The sequence below is a fragment of the Seriola lalandi genome, unplaced genomic scaffold, assembly GCF_002814215.2.
Source record: "Seriola lalandi dorsalis isolate HSWRI2012SDOR001 ecotype SW California unplaced genomic scaffold, Sedor1 jcf7180002053932, whole genome shotgun sequence".
NCBI lineage: Eukaryota > Metazoa > Chordata > Actinopteri > Carangiformes > Carangidae > Seriola > Seriola lalandi.
The window spans coordinates 24,710-52,533 of NW_019524485.1; the positions used below are offsets into that span (position 1 = coordinate 24,710).

General features: G+C 39.9%; 2 protein-coding genes and 1 pseudogene across 2 annotated transcripts; 1 reads left to right on the plus strand and 2 right to left on the minus strand.

Annotated features, from left to right (window-relative positions):
- The window catches only part of LOC111652228 (extracellular calcium-sensing receptor-like), a 5,101-nt pseudogene extending 633 nt beyond the window's left edge, over positions 1–4,468 (minus strand).
- An 11,739-nt stretch (positions 4,469–16,207) lies between these two features.
- On the plus strand, positions 16,208–20,103 carry LOC111652227 (extracellular calcium-sensing receptor-like). The gene is made up of 10 exons (XM_023402438.2): positions 16,208–16,479; positions 16,665–16,968; positions 17,214–17,300; positions 17,419–17,526; positions 17,636–17,802; positions 17,931–18,408; positions 18,525–18,749; positions 18,865–18,988; positions 19,097–19,569; positions 19,659–20,103. The coding sequence occupies exons 1-10, from the start codon at positions 16,208–16,210 to the stop codon at positions 20,097–20,099; spliced, it is 2,679 nt and encodes an 892-aa protein (XP_023258206.2). The 3' UTR covers positions 20,100–20,103.
- Positions 20,104–23,142: 3,039 nt separating this feature from the next.
- Positions 23,143–27,824, minus strand: LOC111652235 (extracellular calcium-sensing receptor-like). The gene is made up of 11 exons (XM_023402447.1): positions 27,688–27,824; positions 27,273–27,564; positions 26,606–26,848; positions 26,419–26,514; positions 26,005–26,305; positions 25,708–25,880; positions 25,401–25,625; positions 25,168–25,291; positions 24,282–24,475; positions 23,810–24,088; positions 23,143–23,571 (listed from the first exon to the last, which is right to left on the minus strand). The coding sequence occupies exons 1-11, from the start codon at positions 27,819–27,821 to the stop codon at positions 23,143–23,145; spliced, it is 2,490 nt and encodes an 829-aa protein (XP_023258215.1). The 5' UTR covers positions 27,822–27,824.

The following is a 27,824-nucleotide window of genomic DNA, read 5'->3' on the forward strand; positions in this document are numbered from 1 at the left end:
TAATTAAAATTTAAAAAGTATTGTTTGTTTGGGGCATTGAAATAAAAATGCTTCAGATCCGGAAACCAAAAATATGATCAAAACATTTTGATGGTGGAGGAATGCAGATACATGTCATTTTCTTGCTACATGAGAACACAAGCATGTACTGCCTTCACACTGCACTTGGCCTTCAAGTGAAGAAAGGTTTTGACAGAGTGCAGTGCAGCGAATGTTTGAGAATACATTGTATGAACCGTTTTGGCACAGTGTATTAGTACAAAGGAAGCGGTTTGTAGATCAGTATCAACTGAACAACTAAATGCCTCAGCTGCCCTTCACTGTGGCCGAGATGTTGGGATGTTGTGGCAAGTTTTGTATAATTATGTTTAAAAAAAAATAAATAAAAAATAAATCCAGAAAAACACAGTACGCCAGCCGGAAGTAGTGGTGTGGAGGTTGTGGTGGTGGATGCAACATGAAGCGAGTCTGACTATGTCAACCATATCTACAATATTTCTAAACTTAGTGTTTTAATTGCTTAACCATAATTTAACCATAATGTATTTGCTATAACCAAAGTCTTTCCTTAATCTTAAACATAGTGTAGCTGCCATGTGCAAATATTTTATGGGCAAAAAAAAATTGGGGTTTGAGTATAGTATATTAAATGTCAAGTAGTTAGGCACTAAAAGCAGCCAGAATTGTAGCATACTAACATGCTAAGGGTTGTCTTAAACGCAAGCCTGTCATGTGTCAGTGGTTGTTAGTATGCTTATGTTAACGTACTCATACTTAATCCATTGAAATGCATGCTAAGAATAACTGATTTGGCATGGCCGACGCTAAGTATATCTGAGTCTAATGAAGTGCTCCAGGGACTCACCAAAAAGCAGCTTAGACTGCTGTAATTTCAGTAGTAGAGTAGAGCTACAAGCTTGATCTGAAATATCTTAGTGAAGCACTGTACAGAGCATAAATTCTTCTCATCCAGTCAACATTTTTTATTTATTTATTTCGTTTTTTTCTGGCATGTATTGAACAGTATAACCTCACTTCTAGCCATACCATGTAGGAATGAAACCCTGGACCTATTTTACTTAATAAATGTCATGTACCTGATGATACTTCTTGTACTTTCTTGTGACTTATAGAGTATCGGCTCAATCTCTTGACCAGTGATGTGTCCTTGAGCAAGGCCTTTAACTCCCAACCAGCTTCAGTGGAGCTATGCAGTGGTCTACAGCTCATACTACGGCTGTACTGGTCAGGGTCGAGGTGTGAATGTCTGAATGATCGTTCCTGATTAAGGTTCAGATCTTTATTCATAATTTCATCAGCTATGTTTGGGGGATTGTGTCAATTTGAGCCACATGCTTTTGTAAAATACATGGATATTACAGTTGTGTGACAGCACTGTACATGATGAGGGCCTCTGTGCAAGCTCTTTCTTATTTATATGAAATAAAAAAAAAATTAATACAGTGAATCTTCAGTTTAATTAATTTACTGTAAAAACAATTTTAATGACAGAAATTGTAAAACATGTTTAACTGTCTAGTACCAGCTAGGTAGGATTCAATACATCATGATATTATCTAAAATAACAGTTAAACTTCCAGTCCACAATGTTGAATTAACTCCGATAAAAGTATTGTTACTTTTAGCAAGGTGTTGATGTGGAAAAAAAGGAATTGCTAAATAATGTTTTATGTAATGTTTTAATGATTAGTATGCTCAGGTCATGCCAAAATTTAAGGAAAGCCAGGTTATACTGTCATTTCTTTAAACGGATAGCTGGATTTAATCATGTTCATCAGGTTTTCCCCATCAGATTTTTCTTTGTGTTCAACTCAGGTTTGAGTACAATAATGACGCATTTCGGTGCAAATATACAGAAAAGTATCCCATAACTGGAAGCCAGAATAGCAAATATCTCCACAGCCACAGTGAACTTCCCAGGAGAGCTGACATATGCTGGGATGAAGGTGATCCAGACTGCACAGAATATCAACATGCTGAAGGTGATAAATTTAGCTTCATTGAAATTGTCAGGCAGCTTTCGAGCCAGAAAAGCGAGCACAAAACATAACATAGCTAAGAGCCCTATGTATCCCAACACAGCCCAGAAACCTACAGCTGAGCCTAAAGCACACTCGAGTATAATCTTCTCCTTATAGTGGCTCATATTTTTGAAGGGGAATGGAGGGTTGATAGTCAGCCAAAGTATACAAATTAAAACCTGTATGAGAGTGAAAGCCACAACGCTGAGTCTCTGCTGTGCAGGCCCAAACCACTTCATCACATTACTGCCTGGAAATGTAGCTCTGAAGGCCATCAACACCACTATAGTTTTCCCAAGAATACAAGAGATACAGAGGACAAAGGTGATGCCGAACGCAGTGTGTCGCAGCATGCAGGACCACTCAGAGGGCCGGCCGATGAAGGTCAGAGAACACAGGAAACACAGGGTCAAGGAGAAGAGCAGCAGGAAGCTCAGCTCAGAGTTGTTGGCCTTTACCAAGGGAGTGTCCTTATTGATCAAGAATAAAGTGGCCACAATTAAGGTAAGGAGTAAACCAAACAAAGTGAAAAACACAAGTATTTTACCCATAACCTCCGTGAAAGAGAGGAACTCAACATTTTTCAGAATACACGAATCTCTGTTTTGATTGGACCAATACTCTTCAGGACACTTTTTGCATCCATTAGAATCTGCAATAGAAACAATGTTATTATTGTAATTCGATTACTTACATCCTAAAAACGTGAATAATAGCCTGTACCATAGCAAACTTCAAAATGATGCAGTGTGAGCAAGCAAACAGTGTAACCAAATTGCCATATTTCAGGTTTGTGGCACCTGTGATGTTGCTGATTTCTCCCTCTGCACATGGTATACAGTCGTAGCAGCAGACAGGTTTTCCTTTTTGAAGGACTTTATGAGTTCCTGGGCGACAGCTCTCACTGCACACTGACACAGGCAGCTTTGAATCAAAGAAAAATAAATGTTATTAGTTAGTGTCAATTTACATGGCATTGCTAAACCGTAGCCTTATATAAATTTATGTTATACTATAAATCAACATATTTGCCTCAGTGTTTCCTCCAGGCCACATTATGGCTTCAGTCTTGAGGACAAACTTCTGTCCTGGAGGCAGGGAGGCGTCATAGTAACCGACTGGTTTGAAGTGGACCGACCCGGCTGATCCACGCTGCCAGTTCACCACCTCATACCGGGCCACGGCTGCTCCAGTGCTGTCAAACCACACCCGGTCCCCATTCTTAATTGTAAAGTTCACTTGCTTTAGAGACTGCACTACCTAAAAGGGGTGAGACAAACCTGTATGTCAGTATATTGATTGAACTTGGAGATAAACAATTATGTCGTCATCATTTTACCTGCCAGGGAGTAACCTCCACCGTCTTGTCACATCCCTGACTATATGAGCACTTCAGTATGCTGTGCAGAGAGTAGGCCACAGCATAGATGGCTTTGTAGATGTTGCTGGAGTATCTCAGCTCTGTCACATCATCATTGTAATCTTTTAGCTCAATTACATTGTTGTTTTCTTTGCAAGGTGCTGTTTCTGTCATGCTGTCCCTGTTTGCTTCATTGCACTTAAAATCTCTCTCCCAGAAATCTTTGATTAAGAAATCATTCAGGCCACTGATATTGGCTTTTTGCACAGCAAAGCCCAGTGAACCTCCCAGCACACTAAAGCTGGTAGGAGTCACAAGGCTGTCAGCGGTGATCCAGGCCTCCACACCAATGAACTGTCGGCCTGTGATGTTGTGCAGACTCAACTGCTCTAGAAGGTTGTTCATCTCGACATGGGCTAGGAAACCCACAATTACCCGGGCAGAGCTCTTACGGATCACCTCTACCACTTTCATGAGTTTTTCTGGTTCAGCCCTGTGAAATTTCTCTGTATACTCCACACACACACCTTCCTCTTGGGCAGCAGCAAGGAAGATTGCCATGCCATTGTTACCATAGTCACTGTCGCTGTTGACTGCCCCGACCCAGGTCCAGCCAAAGTGCTTGACCAGCTGGGCGAGGGCTTGGCTTTGGTAGAGGTCACTAGCGATCGTTCGAAAAAAAGAGGGATACTCCTTCCTGCTGCTCAAACACTCACAAGTAGCTGAATGACTTATCTGAGACAAAGAGAGGGACAGAATAAAGAGAGTCGCACATAATATACACATTGATACACATAGACATCCATCTTACCACTGGTATTTGGAATGGTCCTGTGGTGCGTGACAACACAATGGTTGAAGAGGACTCAGACTCCCCGATAATAGCATGAACAGCTGATTGACCGGAGCAGCTCTTTCCCACAGTCCACTCATCACCGTTTATCAAGGCCATCACAGCACGCATTGAGGATAATGTTGAGCCACAGTTGTCATAAATACGGTACCCAATAGAAACATTGGGAAGAAGGAAGTCACTTTTGTTAATTTCTTCGATTGCAAAAATCATGGTCTGGGCAAATCGAAACTCCCTGAGGTTGACACTGAGACAAAAGCAGCATAATAAAAACTTGTGTTCACTGTGACAAAATTCATGAGAAAGCATTGTTATACAGTGCATAGAATTACCTGGAACATGTGAGGCGTGTTGGTTTCTCTGTAAAGGAAAGTGGAGGTTGTGTGATTTTGCTGTGGATGGAAAAGGCTCCCCCAATCATGACATCTCCCTCTTTAGACAAGAGAGGGGACTCTGGACTCCCCAGTATCTGACAGAAAGGAGCTTCCTCCTCTGCTGCTACAAACACCACCAGGAGCACCACCAAAGCCAGTCCTATTATCACTGGTGACATTCTCTACTCCCAGATCCTGATGGGGCAGAGACACCCAGGCTGGGGTCAAAGCAAACTTAAATGTGACATTTTATAATCTTAGCTGACGACAGGACTCACTGGCCTCTACTAACCAATCAGAGATAAGTGAGCTAGGGCAGTGTTGATTGGAGTTTGCCATGAAATTATTATTCAATGGCAGGTGAACTTACTAGTTACATGTTGTGTCTTTGTACACATGTGATGCTTTGCTACAAATTAAACTGTCCAACAGAAAATATCTTGGAAGAATAAAAGCTTTATAGTAATCAACCGCAAACTTAAAACAAGTCAATGCATCAATAATAATAATCCAGTGTATTGTAGATTATAACAGTACTGGGGTCATTCTGCATAATCAGTGATTTACTCAAGGATATTTTGTTGACAAAACTACTGTACATTATTGTCAATAAAATATTTATAGAGATATTTCTTTATAGAGTATTTCTACATTGAAGTATTTCTGTTTCTGAGTACTTTTTTCACCATGAACTGCCATAGGCTTAAACAGAATTACATTCATTACAATGTACTGTTAATGTGATAAAATGTAGGGTAAGATTTTAATGCTTATGCTTTTTGAAATAAAGACATCTTATGGAAACATGTCTATATCCATCCTGTTTATTGCCAAATTCACATTATCTTCATTTAGTAAATCATACTTACTGGACATCAAAAGTTAATTCAGTTTTAGCATGTGTATAGACAAGTAGGTATTGGGGTCAGTTATGTAAGAAAGAGTTAAACTCAGCAACTCCAGCTGTGCTTCTTAAGCTTCAAAAACTTCCTCATACTTTCAGCCAGAAATTGAGTTCAGACTTCATATTGATATTCTCCTTCTGTCATTTAAATAATATTATTCTATAGTTTTGAAGTTATGGACACTTTTTGATTGAAGTGTTTGCAACCAGGATTGTCCTTATTGCAAACAAACAATTTCCCACATTATGTTAATTACATGCACACGTATTATTCTTGAATATATTCAGATACTCCCACTTTTACTGAAAATATAAAAAACTGATTTATTATCAAATGAACAGTTATAATTAAGAAATTGTGTTATTAAATTTTAATATTTAGTTATTAATTAAATAACACAATTTCTTAATTTTAACTGCTCATTTGATGTCAGTTTTTGGTGTATTCTCTGATCTTCATTTTTTTAATCTAAATTGTGATGCATTTTTGTACGGTGTATATTTACTTTCAAATCAATGATTATCTCCAACCTCCACCACTTTACACTATGTATAAGTTAACTATGTACATAATAGAAAATGTAAATGTGAAAATTATATAAGTATTTATATCCTCATACATCACCCCATACATCATCGTTAAATGATTGTGGCAAATTTACATCGATTTTCTATTATTTTACCATAAATGTCACAACATTATTTTATGGAAATCTGCATTTGGATGAGGGAATTAAAGTTACACTTTTGACAACTGATCAAAATAAACAATTCAACACGCCTGATTTAACTAGGCATTGGGCCATGTGATATTTAATTTGATGTTATTGTTATTTTTCAGTCAAAGAGGTGATTAATAGTGAGCCGATATGCCTCTTAGGCCCTTTTTAATTAAAAAGAGATTGTTGTTTGTGTGTTTGTAGAGATGCCTGTTAGTTTATGAAACACTTTAGGGCTCACTAGAGGGTTTGCCTTTTGGGAGCTGATTTAGTAGGAACACATGTGGTGAAGTGCAGCTGCCTCATGCCTGATCATGACTTACAGCTTAGACCCTTCCCACTCAAAAGCACATTAACAAACTAACAAACTCCCTCTGGAGTTCAGTGTCTCCAACCTGCCTCCACACCTGTCCTTGCCTGGAAACTTTCCTTCAGAGTTGTTGCATCATAATCCTCTTAAGATCTCTTTGTTAGGACTGCGCCCTGGAGCAAAAACTTTGACAAATGCTTTTGTCTGTGATGTTTCCTTTCAAACTCAACAAATTTCAAGAAAGAAAGATATGGTTTCAATCAAAACTTTGTATGATGTGCTGATGGTAGAGAGAAGACTTCAATTTAGATATCATGATATATCAATTTGTGAAATATACCACACAGTGACAATCTCACAACGAATAACAAATCTAAATTAAATGTGTTGACACATTTACATTGTAGTCAAATGATTTAAAGCAAGTAATAAAAGGACAGTATGTGACTATTGTAATATGCGTAAGTTCTCTGGATCTCCACCAATCTTTTCCCAAAGAAAAGAGATTATATTGCATTTTGAAGCACAACAACTATATGCAACCATGGATGGCTGGTACTCATGAATACTAACCTTTAAAAAGTATAGTTTATCACATAGACTGGCTAGGCTGAGTGGTTAGCACTGTCACCTCACAACAAAAACATTTAACCAAGATCAAGAAGAAACCAAGGACCCAGCCTTGTGGCCTTGGTGTCTGTCTGTTCTCCCAATGTTGTATAGTGTTTTCCATGTAACAGTGCACAGCCTGGTTTCCAAAGCATCCCAAAGTTGTTTCATGGGGTTGAGGTCAGGTCTGGGTTTTCACCAAACTTGTTGGAAGTACTTTATTGTCTAAAACAGTGATTCGCAATCAGGGGAACTAGTATCTGGGGGTACATGGAAAGTAAGGCCTGGAATCTTTGTTTTGTAAAAACAACAAAAAAAGAAGAAGAAGAAATTGTATTTAGATTAAATATACATCCACATGTTTCAGGTTAGGGCAAAAATACAACACATATGAGGGTTAAATAATCATATGAGGTTGATTTTTCATATATTTATGATCATAATAGCCACAAACCCTTAGTTACAACAGGCCAACAGCACAGGACACACCTAAACCATCATGTGTAGAGATTGACATCACATGCAAAGTAGTAAGAACGCAGAAAACTCAAAATAGATAGCTACAAGTAATGGATACATTGATTGAAAAGCCCAGCCTCTGGCAACACCAGTGACTGCAAGTGTGATCAAAGCTATGGGGAAAAGGAAGAAATTTAAATAGTTAACTTTGTTAACATGTTTTTGTCCCCAATACATTATTAATACAAGTATGCACCCACACAACCACACACTAGTCTTTATTTATTTTAAGGAGCATAGTCATACCATGGACAATGTTGCCATCTCCTGGCAATATTATGCAACAGCTGAAAAGCTATTATAATGAAAGAGATGAGTATGCTACTGATGATGATGATGATGATGATGATGATGATGATGATGATGAAGAAAAAACAATTCATAAAGTTCCCATCCTGACTCAATGAATTCACAGTACTCAAAGGAATAAAGTATGGTAATAAAACAAACACAGGGGACAAACATATGAATATGAACGCATAAATAAATGAAAAATATAAGATAACATATCAGAAACAACAACAGTTACATAAATAAAGGACAATTAAAACTAAAAGATATAAGGATAAAGCACTGGCAGAAAGACTCAAATATATATATAATGGATCAAGATGTTTATTATATAGTTTGGAAATGGAACTGAATTACAGTATTTATTAAAATCCGAAGATTATTTCTGAATGTTAACCAGAAGCAGTAAAGAGAAGGTAAATCTGGGTTAGTGTGATGTCCTCAGTTAAAACCAGAAGAAAGCCTTGTTGCTCCATTCACAACCACTTGGGGCAAGACAGTAAACTGACAACCATGCAATGAAAGTAGCAAACAACAGTTGTTAGTAAATCTGTACAGTTATCATGGTTACATATAAACATATATTAGTTGGTCTAAATCAATATTTGGACTTTTTGTGTTCACTAAAATACCATGTGAGTCTAGTGTAGAACCAGAGAAAACCCTGATGGATAATTATACTGACCAAAAGGTTCTTTATAATTGGTACAAATACTTATCCTTAGAGTGACGTTGAGGCTAACCTAAGTGTTAAAACGTTTCATTTGACATGGTTTATTATGTTAATGGCTATGTGATTTTTAGAATGAATGTTTTCCCGAATAAATTGCCAAAATAAAGGTCACCGTATACCAGAGAACAGAAGCTTCTGTGCACAGCCTCGCAACTGAATTAAAAATATTCAAAAATCGGACATTGCTTCAGGAATCAATGGCTGACATTATGTGACCTTTTAGAATTACGGGCAAACATTATTGGATGTGAAGTACCACTACAGACACCCAAAGTTTGTTTGTCAATGCCCAGCAGAACTATAAGGACTTGGGTAAGGTCATCTTTTGTGATGAGTCTTTTTACTCTGCCCAGTACCTGGCTGTCTGATGATTACACAGACACTTGGAGAGTCCCACAAACCTAAATGTCTCCTGCCAAATATGACATTTGGCAGCGGATTGCTGATGATCTGGGGTGCTTTTGCAAAGGCTATAACCAGACAGATTCATCTCTGTAAGGGATGCAACATACAAAGGTGATCCTACCATGCTTCCCAACTTCGATGACAATTATGTATGCCATACAGCTGTATAAAATTACATCCAACACACAGACCCTATGAAGTCGGCCCAAATGTAATCCTGCTTGAAATGTAATGTTATGCTATCAGACATTAGAGTTACAACTCAGTGAACGAAGCCAAGTTGTTCTTGGGCCAGAAATGTGGGAACGTCAGTCAGCACTGAGAAGGGTTGTTGGAGAGCAGGCCAAGATGCATTAAAGCTTTAATACAGAATTAAGGTTACCAAAAATATAATGTTGAACCCTTTCTAAATCAATGAATTATAATCTATATGATTAATTTTCTGGATGTAGGCTTATGTGTCTTTATTTTGTGTCATTGTGACAATTATGATACACATTCAATGTAACTCGGCTTATACTTAAAATAGATGAATGTGTCTTTTTAAATCTAGTTTATAAGATTACTGTCTGAAGGGCCCCTATAAACTCTTTTTTCAATAAGCACCTTGTGATTACATCGAGAATCATACTCTTGTATGTAAAAACAAAGTATTTATAGCACTCAGTGTGTGTTAAACAGGCTTTGACATGTCAGATTTGTCACATTTAACCTAAAGATTGTGTTTATTCCCTCCAATATCAAACTAATTAGTGTAGTTGGCACTGAATGATGATTCTGCTGCAGTCCTGCTAATTAATGTCAGTGGCTTGTTTTGAAAGAGGCGAGATCACCTTCCATTAAAACTCAAAATTAATTAATTTCCAACACAACACCTGCTGAGCTCCTGTTTCATTGCCTCAGGCAAGGATGTCATCAGTCTTGTCGGAAACACTTGCTTGTCTTTGCTTGCCCAGCTGGCCCCTTGTTCCACCCTCAGCCCCCCGGGTAAAAGGTAAATTGGCAGGTTTAGGGATGATGCCATGACGCCACCTCCTTTCAATAATATACACAATAACAAATTTTAAGTGCTTCCCAAATGTGTGTTACACATCAGTGCATGTCCTTATTCATGACTGATTAAAATCAAAACAACACTTATAATGCTGATAGGTTATTTCCCTGGTGTACAAGTTCACAAACAAGTCATCTCCCTCAACACAACACACACAGGCAAACCTCCTGGTACATGTTCCAAACATTTAATCAGGCCTTTTGTTGTTTTATAATTTATATTTTTAATAGTATAAAAATAAAATGATCAAATTAAGTTTAGATTATGAGGTGATTTGCAGTTATATTCTAGCATATCTATTGTAATAGATGATTAAGAACAAATATGCTCTTCTGAGAGATGGTAAGACTTGTACCATTGGGTTTTACAGTATGAACAGAAATTTGTCTAGATTATCACATTGCTTCCTCTGGATTTCTGTAAATACTTTAATTTCTCCACTTAAAATTACATCAATAATAGCCTGAAGTCCTCAGCTAAATGTGAAATGGTAATGGACAGTCATTTTGAAAACTAAACCTAATGCTCCTGGTGATGCTTTTAATTGTGGCCTATTTTGTTCTGACATGCTTTAGAGAACAATCCAAGCTGGAAAGAGAAAGTTGTGCAGCATTAAAACATTAGGCTACATAGACTGTCTTTTCATGTCTATATTTTTACCATCAACTTATCTTGTGTGTCAGAATTTTAAAAATGAAAATCAATATAAACAATATTAACATTACTGAAACAATGGTGTAGGGGAACTAACTTCCACACAGCACAGAAAGCATGAATGAATGAATCATTTAATTAGTTAATGAAACAAATGCAAAACCTTTCACTGGCAAGGCAAGCTTGATCAGACTCATCAGTTTCAGATGTGCGATCCTCTTTGCTTAGGCATAACTAGATATGTAAAGGCTAAGATATACCATCTAATCAAGAGAGGAGAATAAAAAACAAATCAAAAGTTCAAACTATCAATTTTTTTTCAGTCAAATCTCCCATCCAAAATATAGTCCTGAACCTTCTGTATTTCCTATGCCATTTTCAATTTCAATGGACTTAACACTCCTTCAGATGTCTGCAAAAAATTAGCTACTTGCCATATACGGCTGTTTGCCTCATTGGATTTGGCAGTAGAGGTACAGACAGGAAACACAGGGAAGAGGGGTATGACATGCTGTTGTGTTACAGTTACATGGTATGTGAGTTAACCACCAGAAGGCCCCTTTGAGGGCAATTTTGCAGGAGAAAATATGGTGCAATTAAAATGTTGTTCTGAATGTGTCACAATGGAGAAAAATCAAATGTCTGTCACACTCATTCTGACCATTCAGAAGAGATGCCATGCCAGAATGGTCAGCAGCTGCCACTTTCCCCCAGTTATATTGTGCTAATGAGCAAGCAGGCGGGGCAGACTCTTCACCTTCTGTACTGGAGACACAGTCCAGTGCAAGTGTCTCTATCCCACTCTATTCAAGTGGCTCATTATATCAGTTTTTGGAACACACTGACATGATACAGCTTCTACTCCTGTCTGCCAACACTAAAGATCCACAAGAGTCCGTGAGAGAGATACGCAACGCTAGTCTGCTAAACCTGTAAACAAATGCTGAAGTCCCCACATTAATTTTTCATAACAAAAAAGAAAAAAAAGATGTATCTTTCCTTATTGCAGCATCTTGTTGGTCCTTTTGAATTACTGTACAGCTTGGATGGAGCAACAGGTCAACAATTCCCTTAGCCGTTTTGCCCCAGCTCCCATGACCAATCTGAGAAGAAACCCCCAGGGGCTGATAGGAGCGGCTTCTGTCCTCTCACCCCCTGTAGCAAGAGTTTCATGATAGATGATTAATATAAACCACAAGTCTCTCCTCACGACTTCCAACACTGTAGGAGCAAATTGCTTTTACACTAATAGAGGTAAGCATCAGGTCCCTGTTCAGCGTAAGTTGTAAGAAGGACAACAAGGTACTGATGGCACAGAATAGTGGGCCAAGCCTCATTCCCTCATATCATATCTAGCAACTCATTCTTTTGACTATAGGTCTGCCCAAATCCAGCAGTCTAAGTATACAGATATACATGCCAACAGTGTGATTTTAATCCTAGTTATGGTAACTGCTTGGGGCACTTAAACTATAATCCTGAGGTGTTCTCAGCCCAGATATTTGTAATCCCTCCAACATGTTAATAATCTGACCTGTGGTGTCCTCCAAATTGGATCTGTTAAGATTAACTCTAATTGAAGGTGGCTAGAGAGCATCCAGATCAGATGATCGACCTACCTCAACTGAAGTGATTCTACTCTATGTTTTCCTGGAGTTCCTCACCCCCTAAACAGCCTGCACACGAAACTCATTTTGGCTGCTAGTACCTGTGATCTCATATTTTTATTATGAACTAGACTGAGTGGTAAATCAACAGCTTCGCCTTCATGCTCAGCTCCATCTTCGCCACAACAGCCTGGTACAGCCTCAGTGTTATTGCCATAACAACGCCAAATCTGTCCGTAAAATGTATGCTTCATCTTACCCTCACTTGTGAGAAAGTCCTCAAGATACTTTAACTCTTTTGGGCAGTGACGCACTCAACCCAAAGGGAGCATCCGTCATTTTCTTGGATAGTTGAAGGTCCATACCCACTGCTTCACCCTTGGCTGAAATAAATGAAACCAACACAAAAAATCATCTGTAAAAAATCATCTGTAAAAGTCCTGAGGTTGCCAAGTGGGGCATTCTTGATGTGATATTCAGCCCATGAAAAACACAAATACAATGAGTGACAGGGTACAACCCTGATGAGCCCAGTGCCCTCTGAAAAAATGGAGGACTTCCTGGACACAGCTCTACAGTTATGACTGAATGGCTAACACCCTCAAACCCTCTCTCCTAGAAATTTGTTTCTTTGTAAAATATGTTGAGTTCCATGTGTGGCAAGACACAAATATGTTGATACTGATACAAGTAAAACATTCAAATACAACATATTTGTTTTCTGACAAAATATCCAGTCTATATCTGGTATAATATCCACTTGTAGCAATTATAGCATTATTGAACTTTTTATTGTTTTGTTTATTGTGGTCTGGTTTAATACAATTAAAGACACAATACGTTTATTTACATTTACACCAAAACAACTAAAACAACCTAATCAAAGTGATTTTAACCATACCCAAACCCGAGTCTCTGGTGTGACAGTCATGCACTTTGTACGCCCACCATCCACCTGGGCAACCTTTTGTTGCTTCTGCAGCTGTTAATAAATGTAGCACTTCATCCACTCAAAAAATATGTTGCCTTTGAGCACATTCCAGCCAGCAAATATGTTTCCAACAAAACATATTTGTTGTTGCAATTTAGTTGATTGAGAAACATAATTTGTAAGAGACAGGGTTCTTTCAGTAGCCTACACAATACTCCTGCAATACCCCAGGAGACATGCTTGTAAGTCACAAAACACACACATTTTTTTTTAAAAAGAAACCCTTTAATACACAAAAGCATTGAATTGACTGATAATAACCTCTCTTTCTTCCCCTTCATATGACTAAACCTATCTGTCTTTCCTTTTCATGTCTTTCCTTCCTGCTTTAATCTGTCTGTTTATGTATTTTTTCCAATTCTTTGTCTGTGCATCTATCTGTCTGTCCGCAAACCTCTAACCTATGCTTTAAGTCAATCTACTCATTGTGTCACTTTAGTTGACTTGCTCATGACTGTTTGTATCACACCGTCAGAATCCACTGGCAGATAGAATATATATGGGGAAACAGATAAAGGACGTTAGATTGGAGCATAGACTACCACATACTACCTAACACCTGTCTGAACAAATGGGGTTTTTAGCGGATTTTTGAAAAAGTCCACAGACTCCAAACACCACAGGCTATTTCAAAGCTTATTAGCTTCTGACTGGAAGGCACAATTGCCCTGAGTCTTAAGAAAAATCCGGGGTACAGTGGGTAGAGAATCAAAGGGTTCAACTCATGGAGTGGAGCTGTAGAAGGTCAATAATATACTGTGGAGCCTTGAAATAAGGGTAATATGTGACCATCTGTTGTATCATGTTTAAAGCCTGGCAGCAGTATTTTGGACACTTTGTAAAGTATGAGTGAGTCAGTACAGAGAGTTTATGAAGCTCAAATTTTAATGAGAAACACAACTGAATATCATCAGTGTTTAAGTGGCAGGAGATATTGCTTAAACTACTGATAGTCTGACCTAGTGGCAGAATGTATATGGAAAATAAAATAAGTCCCAAGACAGATCCCTGAGGGACACCACAGGTCAGCAGTAGTGTCTGATACAAATTCAGCTGCAGAGACTAATAAAAACTTTAAGGTAGGAGGAGAACAACTCCAATGAGGTCCAATAAATGCCCACGTCAGATATCGAAATATCATTTGAGACCTTCAAGAGAGCAATTTCAGGGGAGTACTCCTTTCGCTCAAATAGGACTGTGTGCCTGGTTTCTTTTTCTGTCCATCATCCTATCTTTTTGTCTGTTTGCCTGTCTGTAAATTCCAGGGCTTTACAGAGTACAGTGCAATGCCCAATACTCATGGGCTTCAATTAGCTTGCACCGCATATCCCTGTGAGGACAACTGTGATACGATTGCAATCTCATTGTTGTTCACTTCTAATAAGCTTATTTCCAGAAACGAGGCTGACCCCTTTCCCCTGACAGCATATAGGATGTTCTGAGTCTAAGATCCTGTTAAAGGCCTACTTCCAAGAAAAGGAAACTATAATAATTCTGAGCTTTCTCTTAGTGCACTTCTGTCCTTCCTCTTCTGAGCATCACACAGGGACATATTAAGTGAATAAGGAAACCAATATGACCTGAGGCAGCACAACATACAGCATGTAATATTTTCTTCACTTCATACTCTGTGGTGTTCTGTTTTGTTGCCTGCAGGGTTTGTCCTGGTAATGATATGCACAACACCCTAATGATTCATTAGTCTCACCATATTAAACCTGCTTAACCCCTCAGAAGGATATTTTATATAAAAAGAATAAATAAACAAACAAAAAGAGTCTACTAGTGAGTCTACCATGACTTTGAGAGTTATAACTGCATAACACATGCACATTAATTGTAAATTAAACAATATAATCAAGCACCTCTTTGTTTATCATAGTGAACATTATTTATAAGGTTTTAATGTTTCCATATGTTTGATACAACTGTGAAGCTTTCCTCTCACTCAGTAGTTCACTGTGTGTGTGTGTGTGTGTGTGTGTGTGTGTGTGTGTGTGTGTGTGTGTGTGTGTGTGTGTGTGTGTGTGTGTGAGTGCGCGCGCGCATGTGCGTGAGTGTTTGAAAGATATGTAACTTCGTTTAGCAGCCCCCGGTGACATGGGTCTACTGTCTGCCTCTTCACATCACTGAAGGATGAGTTGGGCCTAGTCAGGCATGACATTGTGACATGACACAGCTCTTGTCTTTTTCCATTTTACTCAAGTGCTCATTCTAGTTCCTTGTTATTGTTGTTACTTACTGTGGAACTGGGGGCTCTTTTTCCATTGATCAGTAGCCCAGGTGAAATAAAGCCAATTTGACAGTTGTGATATGGAGTAGGAGGTTGCTTATATATAGTCCACAGGGCAGCATCTATAACTTGACAGTAGAGACTGGATAGCTTGTCTTCGCTGCATGTTAATACAATGAAGATGCTGCACTCTGAAAGTTTTAATGAGCTTGGATTAAGGACTGTACTGTGTATGAGTTTAGGTTGATTAGATGCTTGTTACTGATTTGTTTGAGTGAAACATTATTTACCTATATTGACTTCACTAGTGATTTTGTACTTCTAAAGTTCTGTAGATACTGTGCTGTGTTATGTATTGTTTTCATGATGTCTTTTTTTCTGTGCACCAGCTCTTGCTTTTTACTGACGGCTGACAGATTGTTTGGTGCTTTGTTGGCTAACAGGGTACTTATCTGGTTTGTTATTTACTGTTTGCCTTATTTGTGTTCCAAACATCTGTTATTTGAACAGGCATAGACATATATTTGCTGTGAATAGCTTTAAGAAAGTATGAATCATTTTTGGATGAGATCGGTACAGCACAGTCTTTCATTGAGAAGGACTGTGCTTGTGTTTTTGGGTCTCCTGTTGTGTGGGATTTTTTCCTACAACTCACACCAGGACCAGAGCCAGCAATGTAAAATAATCCCAGGCTCCATGCCCCTGCCTGTGCTGAAGAGAAAGGGGGACATTATCTTGGGGGGACTTTTCTCCCTTCATGACATGGTGGTGGAACCCAGTCTGTCCTTCACCTCTACGCCTCCTCCCACACAGTGCACCAGGTTATCTCTTTTTAGCAAATTTGGTGCAAAATTGTGATTAAACAGCTGTAATCTCATATGGCACAAATCCTGCTTCCATAGTTCAGTGCATCCATGTTTGTGAGTGACAGAAAGTTTAAGCTCCATGCTTAGAATTGTGTTGAAAATTGAAATTGCTTCAAACTTAATTTTCTCTCTTCTTCCAGATTTAACTTTCGAACCTTCCGTTGGATGCAAACTATGATCTTTGCCATCGAGGAGATCAACAGAGATGGCAGACTTTTTCCCAACATCACATTGGGCTATAAGATCTATGATTCATGCAGTACACCCCATCAGGCTCTGAAGGCTGCTATGGAGTTAATGGGGACTGAGAAGGCTTCAGGGGTTGAAGGAGTGACACAGAGTAAAGGCACATGTCATGAGACTGTACCAGCTGTGATAGGAGACGGAGGCTCTACTCAGTCTCTCGTAGTGGCCCGTTTCCTGGGAGTCTTCCATGTGCCACAGGTGAATGAGTCACAGCTGCTCAGCAACTGTATACCAGTCATTTACTGTGTGTGAAAGAGACTGTGCAGGGTAGAGATAGCACTACTGCAATATTTTTTGTTGTTACTACTCAACAGATTCAACGTATGGTGGATTTAATCTTTCGGTAATGTGTGTCAAGTCCAACCGACCGCGTTGAGACAGTTTTAATGACGGATATTGGACACAGTTTCATTAAATAACCATGTACATTTTCTTCCATTCAGGTAAGTTATTTTTCCAGCTGTGCCTGTCTCAGTGACAAAAAGGAGTTTCCTGCCTTTTTAAGGACGATGCCCAGTGACTTCTTCCAGGTTAGAGGAAGCATACACATTCAGATTACTCACAATGTGATGTAACCTCTCTACATGAGCAAAAGCATAAGTGAAACAACATAAATTTCTCTGTCTCTTGTTTTCTGTCTCCCTCTAGGTAGATGCACTTGTACAGCTTGTCAAGCATTTTGGCTGGACTTGGGTGGGTGTGATTGCAGGGGATGATGCCTATGGCCGCAGTGGGGCAAATATCTTTGCCGATAAGGTGGGTCACACACCCATAAATAATTTAGTCATAATAAACTGTTATTTTCATTGTATAACCTATTGAAAACTGAAGAAAGTATCACTTCTCTCGCTTTTTGTCCTCTTAGGTTAGAAAGTTAGGTGCTTGTGTTGCTGTCCATGAGATCATCCCTAAGAACCGAGCACAGATTGCAATTTCATCTATTGTCTCCAAGATCCGCTTATCTGGGGCTCGGGTGATTCTAGTGTTTGCTGTGGAACAAGATGCAGCAGCATTGTTTGATGAAGCACTCAGGTATGATCCTTTCAGCTGTTCAGAATCTTCCACACTATAATATTTATAACATGACAAAACCTCACTTTTGTGAGTGTCTGATGTGTTTGTATGTGCAAAAATGGCATCTACATATCTCTTGAATTTAGAGAGGGACTCACTGGGATACAGTGGCTGGCCAGTGAGGCGTGGAGTACAGCTGCTGTCCTTTCCATCCCCAAGAATTACCACCACATCCTCCAGGGGTCCATGGGATTTGCAATCCGGCAAGCACACATTCCTGGATTGCAAGACTTTCTTCTTCGCTTGCGTCCCATGACCCCAGATGCCCTTGAAGATCCTTTCATGATACCTTTCTGGGAAGAGATGTTTCAATGCAGCCTGGGTTTGCAGGCTGAAGGTCAAGAGCATAATGTTGAGGGTAAACCTCCATGCTCTGGAGCAGAAGAGCTGGGGAATGTGACGAATATCTACTCAGATGTGTCACAACTAAGGATTTCCTACAATGTGTATAAAGCTGTGTACGCCATTGCCCATGCACTCAAGGCTATGAGAAGCTGTGTGAAAGAAAAAGGGCCGTTTCCTCTCCACGCTTGTCCAGATGCAGACAATATACAGCCATGGCAGGTATCGTCCCATATGTTCTCTAATTCAGTCTAGATTAACAAAGGTTACAGAGCTGAAACATTATTCATAGATTTCGGTGATTCTACAAGATGATCATTAGCAATTTCTTCCCATAGCTGCTTCATTACATAAAACAGGTGGGATACTTGAACTCATTCGGTGATGAAATCAAGTTTGATCAGAATGGCGACCCTGCAGCCATGTATGACCTGGTTAACTGGCAGCTGAGTCCAAATGGAAAAATGGAGTTTGCCACTATTGGAAAGTTCGATGAGAGAGCTGGAAGACAAAAACTCCAGATCCAGGAACACAACATTGTATGGAATGGCAACCAAACCAAAGTATGGATCTATTATAGAATAAAACAATGTTTTGTGAATAGAATTTTGTGCAATATCATTTTTATTATGTGACTGCGTTGTGACCAGCGTAGTATGTGCTTCCTCCCCTGCTTAGGTTCCCTTGTCAGTATGCAGCAGCATTTGTCCCTCAGGTACCCGGAAGGCAATCAGACCTAACTTCCCTATCTGCTGCCATGATTGTGTGGTTTGTACAGCTGGGGAGATTAGCAATCAGACTGGTGAGGAAAGACTACATGCCCACACTGCGTTTTAGAATCTGACCTATTGTACAGTTGCAGTGGAAAAGCCACAGTAGAGCAGCTAAAGCTTTCTTGTTTTTCCTTCAGATGCCATAGAGTGTGTGCGCTGCCTTCCAGAGTTCTGGTCCAGTGCTGACAGGACAGCCTGTATCCCCAAAGAGGTGGAGTTCCTCTCCTTTAGTGACACTATGGGTATCACCCTGATGGCTATTTCCCTTATTGGCTCCTTCTGCACCTGCGTTGTGGTCTTCATATTCTCCTGTCACAGAAACACCCCAATTGTCAGGGTCAACAACTCAGAGTTGAGCTTCTTGCTGCTCTTCTCCCTGACTCTGTGTTTTCTGTGTTCTCTAACCTTCATTGGCCGGCCTTCTCAGTGGTCCTGCATGCTGCGACACACAGCATTTGGAATCACCTTTGTCCTCTGTGTCTCCTGTATTCTGGGGAAAACTATAGTGGTGCTGATGGCCTTCAAGGCTACACTTCCAGGCATAAATGTCATGAAATGGTTTGGGCCTAAGCAGCAAAAAGCAATCATTATCTGCTGTACACTTGTCCAGGTAAGGACTTCTAACTCTTTATGCACTTTGAAAAGTTAGAGAAGTACTTATTCAAATGTTTGAAAAAAGACACATTTCTTTTTATTCAGGTAATCATCTGTACAGTGTGGCTGCTTGTTGCTCCCCCTTCTCCACACCAACTCATGCCACGTGAGAGCGCAATTGTCATTCTCCTGTGTGATGAAGGTTCACCCGTAGCTTTTGCTCTGGTTCTGGGCTACATTGGCCTGCTGGCCTGTCTCTGCCTTGTGCTGGCCTTCCTGGCAAGGAAACTCCCGGACAACTTCAACGAGGCCAGACTTATCACCTTCAGTATGCTCATCTTTTGCGCCGTGTGGGTAGCTTTTGTTCCAGCCTACATCAGCTCTCCAGGGAAGTACTCCACAGTCACAGAGGTGTTTGCTATCTTGGCCTCAAGTTATGGACTGCTGGGCTGCATCTTTGCACCAAAGTGCTACATAATCCTACTAAGGCCAGAAAAGAACACAAGGAAACACTTGATGTCCAAAGTTGCCACAGACAAATTTTAGAATATTTCCCATTTCATGTACTTCTTCTTCTTGCTCTTTTCTAGTTCAATAAAAAACTCACTTCAATTCAAAGTGTGGACAAAAAGTAAGAAAGTTTGCAAGTGGTAGCAGAGACAAGGTATATGAAACCGGTTTCACTTTACCACCAGATGGTAGTAGTGTGCTGTCAGTGCTCCCTTCTGTTCAATATGTCCCATCAGGAAATGCACAACAATGCTGTCACACACCTTTATTTGCACCAATTACTTTCCCCAATGTCTTCATTTCATTTATTTCATTAATTTTCACTCCCATTAAATTACAAAACTTACTTCTGGTGTAATTAAAGAACTACTTTTACTTTAACTCCTCCACCTCACCGATGAATTGAAGACTTCAATCATGGTCACAGTCCAGAGTTTACAAAAAATCATGGAAAACCATACTTTTCTCGGATCAAGTGTGTTTTTTATTTTTCAAACTACGTGACACTACTTTGATACCCTCAGTGGAAATTTGAATGACAGCTCAGTGTGAGATCTGAATGGGATTTGGCAGCAGTGTCCATGCTGATTTGACCTGAGATAGAGTGATGAGGCCCAGGGTCTCTGAGGTATGCTTTGTTGAAATCCCTGCTGTCATTGGTTAATTAAATCCTCGTACTCCAGAGGCCCTTTACATATAAGCATCACGCCTGGCTGTTCCCTACAATAACAAACTAAAACGTCAGACATTTTTCAGGCTCTCCACAGCTGCTCTCAGGCTAGCATTGATTATCCACCGCTGATTGATCTGTTGTTCCTCCTCAGGCAGAGGAATAAATTGGAAGATGGAGAGATGTCGGGTCTCTGACGTCTAACAGGGACAGGCAGGGGAAAAGGTGTTGGGAGGAGCAGAGTGCTTTACTGACACCGCATTACCCCATTTACATTTATTATAAGACAGTATATGAGGGAGTGGATTGATTTCCCCTCATAGTGCACAGTCTCTGCTTCATCTCAAAGAATGATCCTTCACATCATCACACTATATGCTTGATTGAATTTAGGAAACCAGAACAGATCATTTTCATTCGAGGGTTAAATAATTAATTTCTTTTGAATGAGAAAACACTGTGCAATTATTTCTTCGATAAAATGAATGGTCCATCAAATTACAGGCATATAGACATAAAAAGAAGCGTGTCATGGCTGTGAAAAATATATTAACAGAGTAAGTGAGTGTAGAGAATACGTCCAGAATTCATAGAAATCCAGTCCTATGAATACTGACAAAGGATATGTTGAGACATGACGACATAGAGATAAACACAGGAGGGAAGCTGAATGATATAATAAGGGCATGACTTCTACTTGCTCACAGCGATTGACTCTATCTCGTCATCAGTAATTTTTTTTTGAGACAAACGCTGACCAGATGTTTTCCTTTAATGATAAAAGCCGTGACCCCAACAGAGGTTAGAGAAGTAATCTAAAGTACTGTGTCATGAATATACAGTTGTGATATGATATCTTGGGCTGTAAGGAAGTGTTAGCAGTGATTAGGCTAGGAGTGGATAAGATAAGATAAACACAGTACAATATAATTCTGCAGCCCTGGAGTAAATATCTTTTTGGTGCAGCCTGTAATTTTGGTTTGTTTTGACAAAGTCAGAAGTGTTGCTTTATCATAATAGTCTGTTTTGAGAAACTAGTGGAGAGAGCTGCTAAGCAAATATTCTGTTAAGTGTCTCCCAGTTGGCGCTGTTGACAATCCATTCGTGACTTCTACTTGACAACTATACTACTTGAGACTTTTCCTCCCACTTAATGTTGAAGTGTCTGCCAGTAACACCAGCAAGTCACAATCACAAAAGCCGCAATTAGCATTATGTGTCAGGTTCGCTCTGACAAGCAGTTATTTTTGTGAGTTTTCAAGGCAAAAAGCAGTAAAGAGGGATCAGAAATCTCTTGCCAGGTCTCAAAAAGTATGATAAAATATGCAAAATCAATTAATCTATCAAACAAACTTAACACTTTCCCTGCCAGTTATTGAAGTTCAAAGTGCGTCACAGATTACTGACAAGGCAAAAAAAGGGCAAATTAAGCCCTTACCAACATTCGGAAAAATACAAGTGACCAGGTATTTGTAAAAATATTTGAAAAAAAACCCAAACTTCTCAAAATATTGCCAGAAAGTTGAATGAATAACTGCATCATTTAGTGCCGTTGTTGGGCAAATGCATTTTATTGTGTGGTTCAGTGTCACTGTTATCTTCTCCACCTTTTTATAACTCCACCAGCAAGCGATAGCATTATCAGAGGACATGATGTAGCATGACAGAAGGGTTTTAAAGGAGTATGAGTAGTGTGCATATCAGTGACTTTACATAAACATTGAATGTGGTTACAGAGCGGAGTGAATGATACGCATCTTGCTTACATTTACACTATGACGTATATAATACTCTTTTCAGGATGGTGATGTCTCTTTCATAAAAATCCTGGCATTCTGTCAAATCTTTTCAGGTAGCTTTTACTCCAACTTTCTTTATGCAGTCAGAGCCATTGTCACAGAGGAGATGGGCACCATAGAAACTGCACTGGAAACGAATGGTCTCTATCATAATAGCGCCATTGCCTACATTATGAAGGCTAGTGAATGATGAGAAGGTCTCAAAAATCTGTGAAGCTGTACTGATAATGGATTTTTTTTTTGAGTCACTGTGCTAATTAGGAGCAAGATCCATGTTTGGGTCTTCTAAAATGGGAGAACAGAGAAGAAATGTGTTGACAGTATGCAGTTGAGAGACAGCAATACAGCATTTCTCACCCTGGATAATATGTGTAAGAGCATCTGATGAGTAAATGTCTGTGATGGGTTGTCAGGGTGGTACCACACTAATTCATGAGCTAACAGTATGATGAAATGTTTATTTCCATTTATTTAGGCATACACATGCAGATATTTTTTCTGCAGTACATTCAACAGCATTTATATCTTAGATCATGTTAAGTACAGACAACGTGAGCACAAAGTGACAGCAATTTCATTTCAATTTCAATTTATTCATTGCTCTATTGACCTATCTGGCCATCATGCATTTTTTGGTGTTTTTCTCAGGTCTCAGAAGGATAATAAAACATTTTGGGGCAAAGATGCAGAACAGAAGGCCATAACTTGAGGCCAGGATGGCAAAAATCTCCACTGCAACAGTGTACTTCCCAGGAGAGGTAATGTAGGCAGGTACAAAGGCCACCCAGACAGCACAGAAGATCAGCATGCTGAAAGTGATCAGTTTGGCCTCATTGAAGTTGTCAGGGAGTTTCCTTGCTAGGAAGGCAAGGATTAGGCAAACAAAGGCCAGCAGGCCAATGTAACCCAGAGCAAGTGAGAAGCCCACCACAGATCCCGTAGCGCATTCAAGAATGATCTTGGGTCCCCAGTTGTTCATGATGTCTCTTTCTGCAGGCTGAGGAGGAGCCAGGGTCAGCCACAGCACACAAATCAGCACCTGGAAAAGTGAGGTTGGCTCAGGAAATGGACAGGAATATATAAACTGCTGCAGACATCATTCTGGGAAATGCAAATCATGAAAAGAAAGCAGTTTTGAACCTGCAAGACCTTGAACAAGTAACTTAATCTCAAACTGACCCAGTCCTTGTACGGAGGTGTGAAAAACAGGATATCAAACAAGAATCTCTACAGGACTTAATAACATTGGAACTGAAATAAGTTAAAGACACAATCACCTGTACAAGGGTGCAGATGGAGATGCCCAACCTCTGCTGAGCAGGACCAACATAGCGCATTCGGTTTTTCCCCGGCAGTGTGGAACGAAAAGCCACCAGGACCACCACAGTGCGGCTCAGCAGGCAGGAGATACACGACACAAAGCTGATTCCGAGCAGTGTATGTCTCAACATACATGACCAAGTCACAGGCTGTCCAATGAAAGCAAGCGCACATAAGAAGCACAACTTGAGGGACAGCAAGAGCATGAAGCTCACCTCGGAGTTGTTGGCTCGCACCTTAAAGCACGGGAGGGATTTTGAAGTAAGGAGACACAGGGAGAGATTACAGCATTATATATATTATATTTGTTTTTTAAGAAACTGCAATATACATGCAATTACTATTATTCTCTAAGCCTGATTAAACTACAGTTTAATACTGTCTAAACTGCTATTCAGCATCATAATCCAGGATGCTGTTATACTTTACCAGTGGTGTTTGTCGGTGGTAAAGGAAGGTGGCAAATGTGGCAGCTGTCAGTGCTGCCCCAGCACCTGACACGATGGAGAGGATGACTCCCATGGTGTCATTGTAAGAAAGGAAATCCACCTGCTGGGGAATGCAGGCTGTGTGGTTTGAGTTGGACCAGAAACGCTCTGGACAGCGAATGCACTCCAGTGACCCTACGAAGAGGCAAAGGGAGAGGGATTGCATGAGAGAGGGAAGAAGCAGATGTTTTTACTCTTTACTCCTTATGTTAAATAATGTACAGCAGAGTTAAAACCTTATGCTTATGACCCTCTCTCATAAAATATAGAGAGAAGTGGACAGTACCAGCCACAAGCAGAGATTTGGACATTTCTGTCTTGTCTTGTTAAAGACTTACAAATACAGACAAGACAAGAGCAGTTTAAAAAAATCTATGCACACTTCCCTCAAAAGTCTGTTTGATTTCCCATACAACACAGAATCCTTAAATAAGCCATGGATATAGTTTTTAAAGCCTTTAATTATTACTGAGGAGTATAAACAGTATTAAGAGGCTTCAATTTGGTCTTAGTTTGTTCTGGTTTTAATACATTAAAATACCTATCACGTGCAAAAGCCATCTTAATCATAATATGATAAATTTAAGGGGTTTTGAATTGTAAAATTGAATTAATCTCTGTTGCCAGTCGTGAATGTCAAGAACATTTAAGAAAAAAATACCACAGCCACCACAGAGTTGTTAGAAAAGACTAGGTATACAATAGTGGTCACACATTATTTATGTATAATCATTATTCTGGAAGCGATTGCTTACATGCATTGGAATAAAAGCACCAGTTATTAATATGCATTTATTCAAACAAATAAAATGAACCTTCAAAACTACCTGCTTTGCTGCTAATTTCACCCCCAGCACAAGGCAGACAGTCAAAACAGCATACAGGTCTCCCTTTCTGCAAAGCTTTCCTCATACCAGCAGGACAAGGACTGCTGCACACAGTCACAGGCACCTAGGAGCAGGCACATACTGATATATCAAAAGCAGAGACACTCACAAAATGGGTTTCTGGGTAACTAAAAGAGAGACTTATGATGACAAATAGTGCTAAAAATAGACACCTGATGTCTGCTGCCTCCTCCCCACACCACTCTGTCCATGTCAATGTGAAGATCTGACCCCTGAGAGGACACAAAATGACCAACGGTGACATACTCTATTGTCCCTTGAGCTGTCACATGCCAGTTGATGATATCGTATGAAGCAGGCGGGTCTCCGCTCTCGTCAAAGTTCATCCATTCCTTCAAAGGCGTTGTAAAGTTCACTTCTCGCAGGTAATGGGCTATCTGAGAGAGAAAAAATTGTTTCACATCACATATTCTGAAATTGATAACATTTGTGGCATCTGGATCGTAGAATTTCGTTTACTTGTACAGGCTGCAGCCTCCAGACATCGGGACACTGGCCTTCTAGGAAGGGACCTTTTCCAGGTTCACAGGCCAGCATGTTGTTTATTGCATAAGCGATAGCATAAACAGCCTTATAGACATTATAAGTGATTCTTAGCTGAGCCACATCTGTGTACAAAGACTCCCCAATGCCTAGAAGAGACTCACCACAGACAATAGATAAGCAAATGAATAAATACGTCAATATTGCAATGTAAAAGACACAGATATTGCAAGTGAAGTTAAAAATTGAAGAAAATGTAACGATTTTGTTCACCTATGACCTCTGAGCCTGTGCACAATGTTCCTCCCAGGCCAGGGCTAAAAGAGCATCCAAACACTGTTTCCCAGAGTTCCTTTGTGAAAGGATCAGAGTTGGGTGAAGTCAGGCTGGGATTAATGCGTGCCAGAAAGGCTCCCAGTGCAGGGATATCAATCCTCCGTACAGCAAATCCTATTGTCCCAGCCAATGAGGGAATATTATGAGGAGATGAGATAGGCCCATATGTAACCCAAGCATCATTAGCAATCCACTGCTTATCTGTTACATTGTTGTAGACCACTTCTTCAAACAAAGCCTGACAAAGAGATAAGAAACAGAGGTGTATCATGCACCAGAGTGGGCACGTCTAGTCTTCATAATATGTGTATGTCTGAAAATTACAACTTAAAGCTTTAATAGGTAAATAACCTTTGCATCTTGATCAATAAGAAATGTTGCCACAACTCTGGCAGTGGATTTCTGGATGGTTTCAACAATTCTTTGCATTGTCATCTTTGAATATCCCTTGGAATGAAAAAAAGAGGTATTAAGAATGACAGAGAGAACTGCACATGGTAAGAAAGTGAGAGGATATGTAATATCAATTTGAAAATACCCTTGGAATCACTTCATGGTAGGCAACGCACACTTCCGTTCCCCTGAGGGCATCCAGTAACATCTGAATCCCAGATCTGCCAAAATCATCATCCGCAGACACAAGCCCCACCCAGGTCCACCCCATCATGCGCAGCAGCTCAGCCATGGCCCACGCTTGTGCAGCATCGCTGGGCATTGTGCGGAAGAACAGCGGATACCTCCTCTTATCACTCAAGCACACACAGGAGGCTGCATAGCTCACCTGAAGAAGAATAAAAGGGTTGTTACACAGTTAGAGGAGACAGAAAGATAGTAAATAAAGCAAGTGATAGTGAGTATGAAAAACAGAAGTAGACAGATAAGTTGACTCATAAAGAAGTCCCAGAAGAGAAACTTCATCCTCTGCATTTGACCCATCTTGACTACGTAGGAGCAGTGAGCAGCTACAGTGCCCGAGAATCAGCTCCAGTTTTTTTAGGCTGGTGCTTTTGTCAATTGCCAGAAAATATATACTACCTAACAGGAGCAGCAAACAGAAACCCTCATTAACTCACAGAGAACACAAACACAAATGTGAAAGACAAGAAGAGAGACATATAGTACTGTGACACAGTATTACATGCAACTAAATACAAAACTAACAAGCACATGAACCATTATGTTTGCAGCACATCACGTCTCCTCACCATGGGTAGATCAAACACCCCAAGGGTGTTTGCCACAACAATGGAGGATGAAGTGAATGCATCACCAACAATAACTGGCACTACAGGCACAGATCCACATCCCGAGTTCCCCAGATGAACTTCCTGTCCAATTACCATAGCCATGGCTGATAACAGAGTGGCGCTCTCTGCCATGCAGGTATCAGCTGCCAGATAGCCAAGGGTGAAGTTCGGCAGGAGATTTGAGTTATTGTTAATTTCCTCCACTGCAAAGACCATGACCTGAAGCCAGCGATAAGCACGCTGGTTAAAACTGCACACAGGAAAAAAAATAACCAGAAAGATGACTATCACAAAATCAAGACATATGATATGTAAAAATCGAATTAGTTCAGCTAAACATAAGAAGGAAATATTCAGTTCTTCAAAATCTTACATTTCACAGGGAGCATTAACCTTCTCGTGCCGAAAATCCAACTCAGGCTGTGGTGCCTTCAGATGAACAGGGAACAGGCCCCCGATCACTACATCTCCTGCCTTGTAAACACTACCTGGGATAGACTCTACCATCAG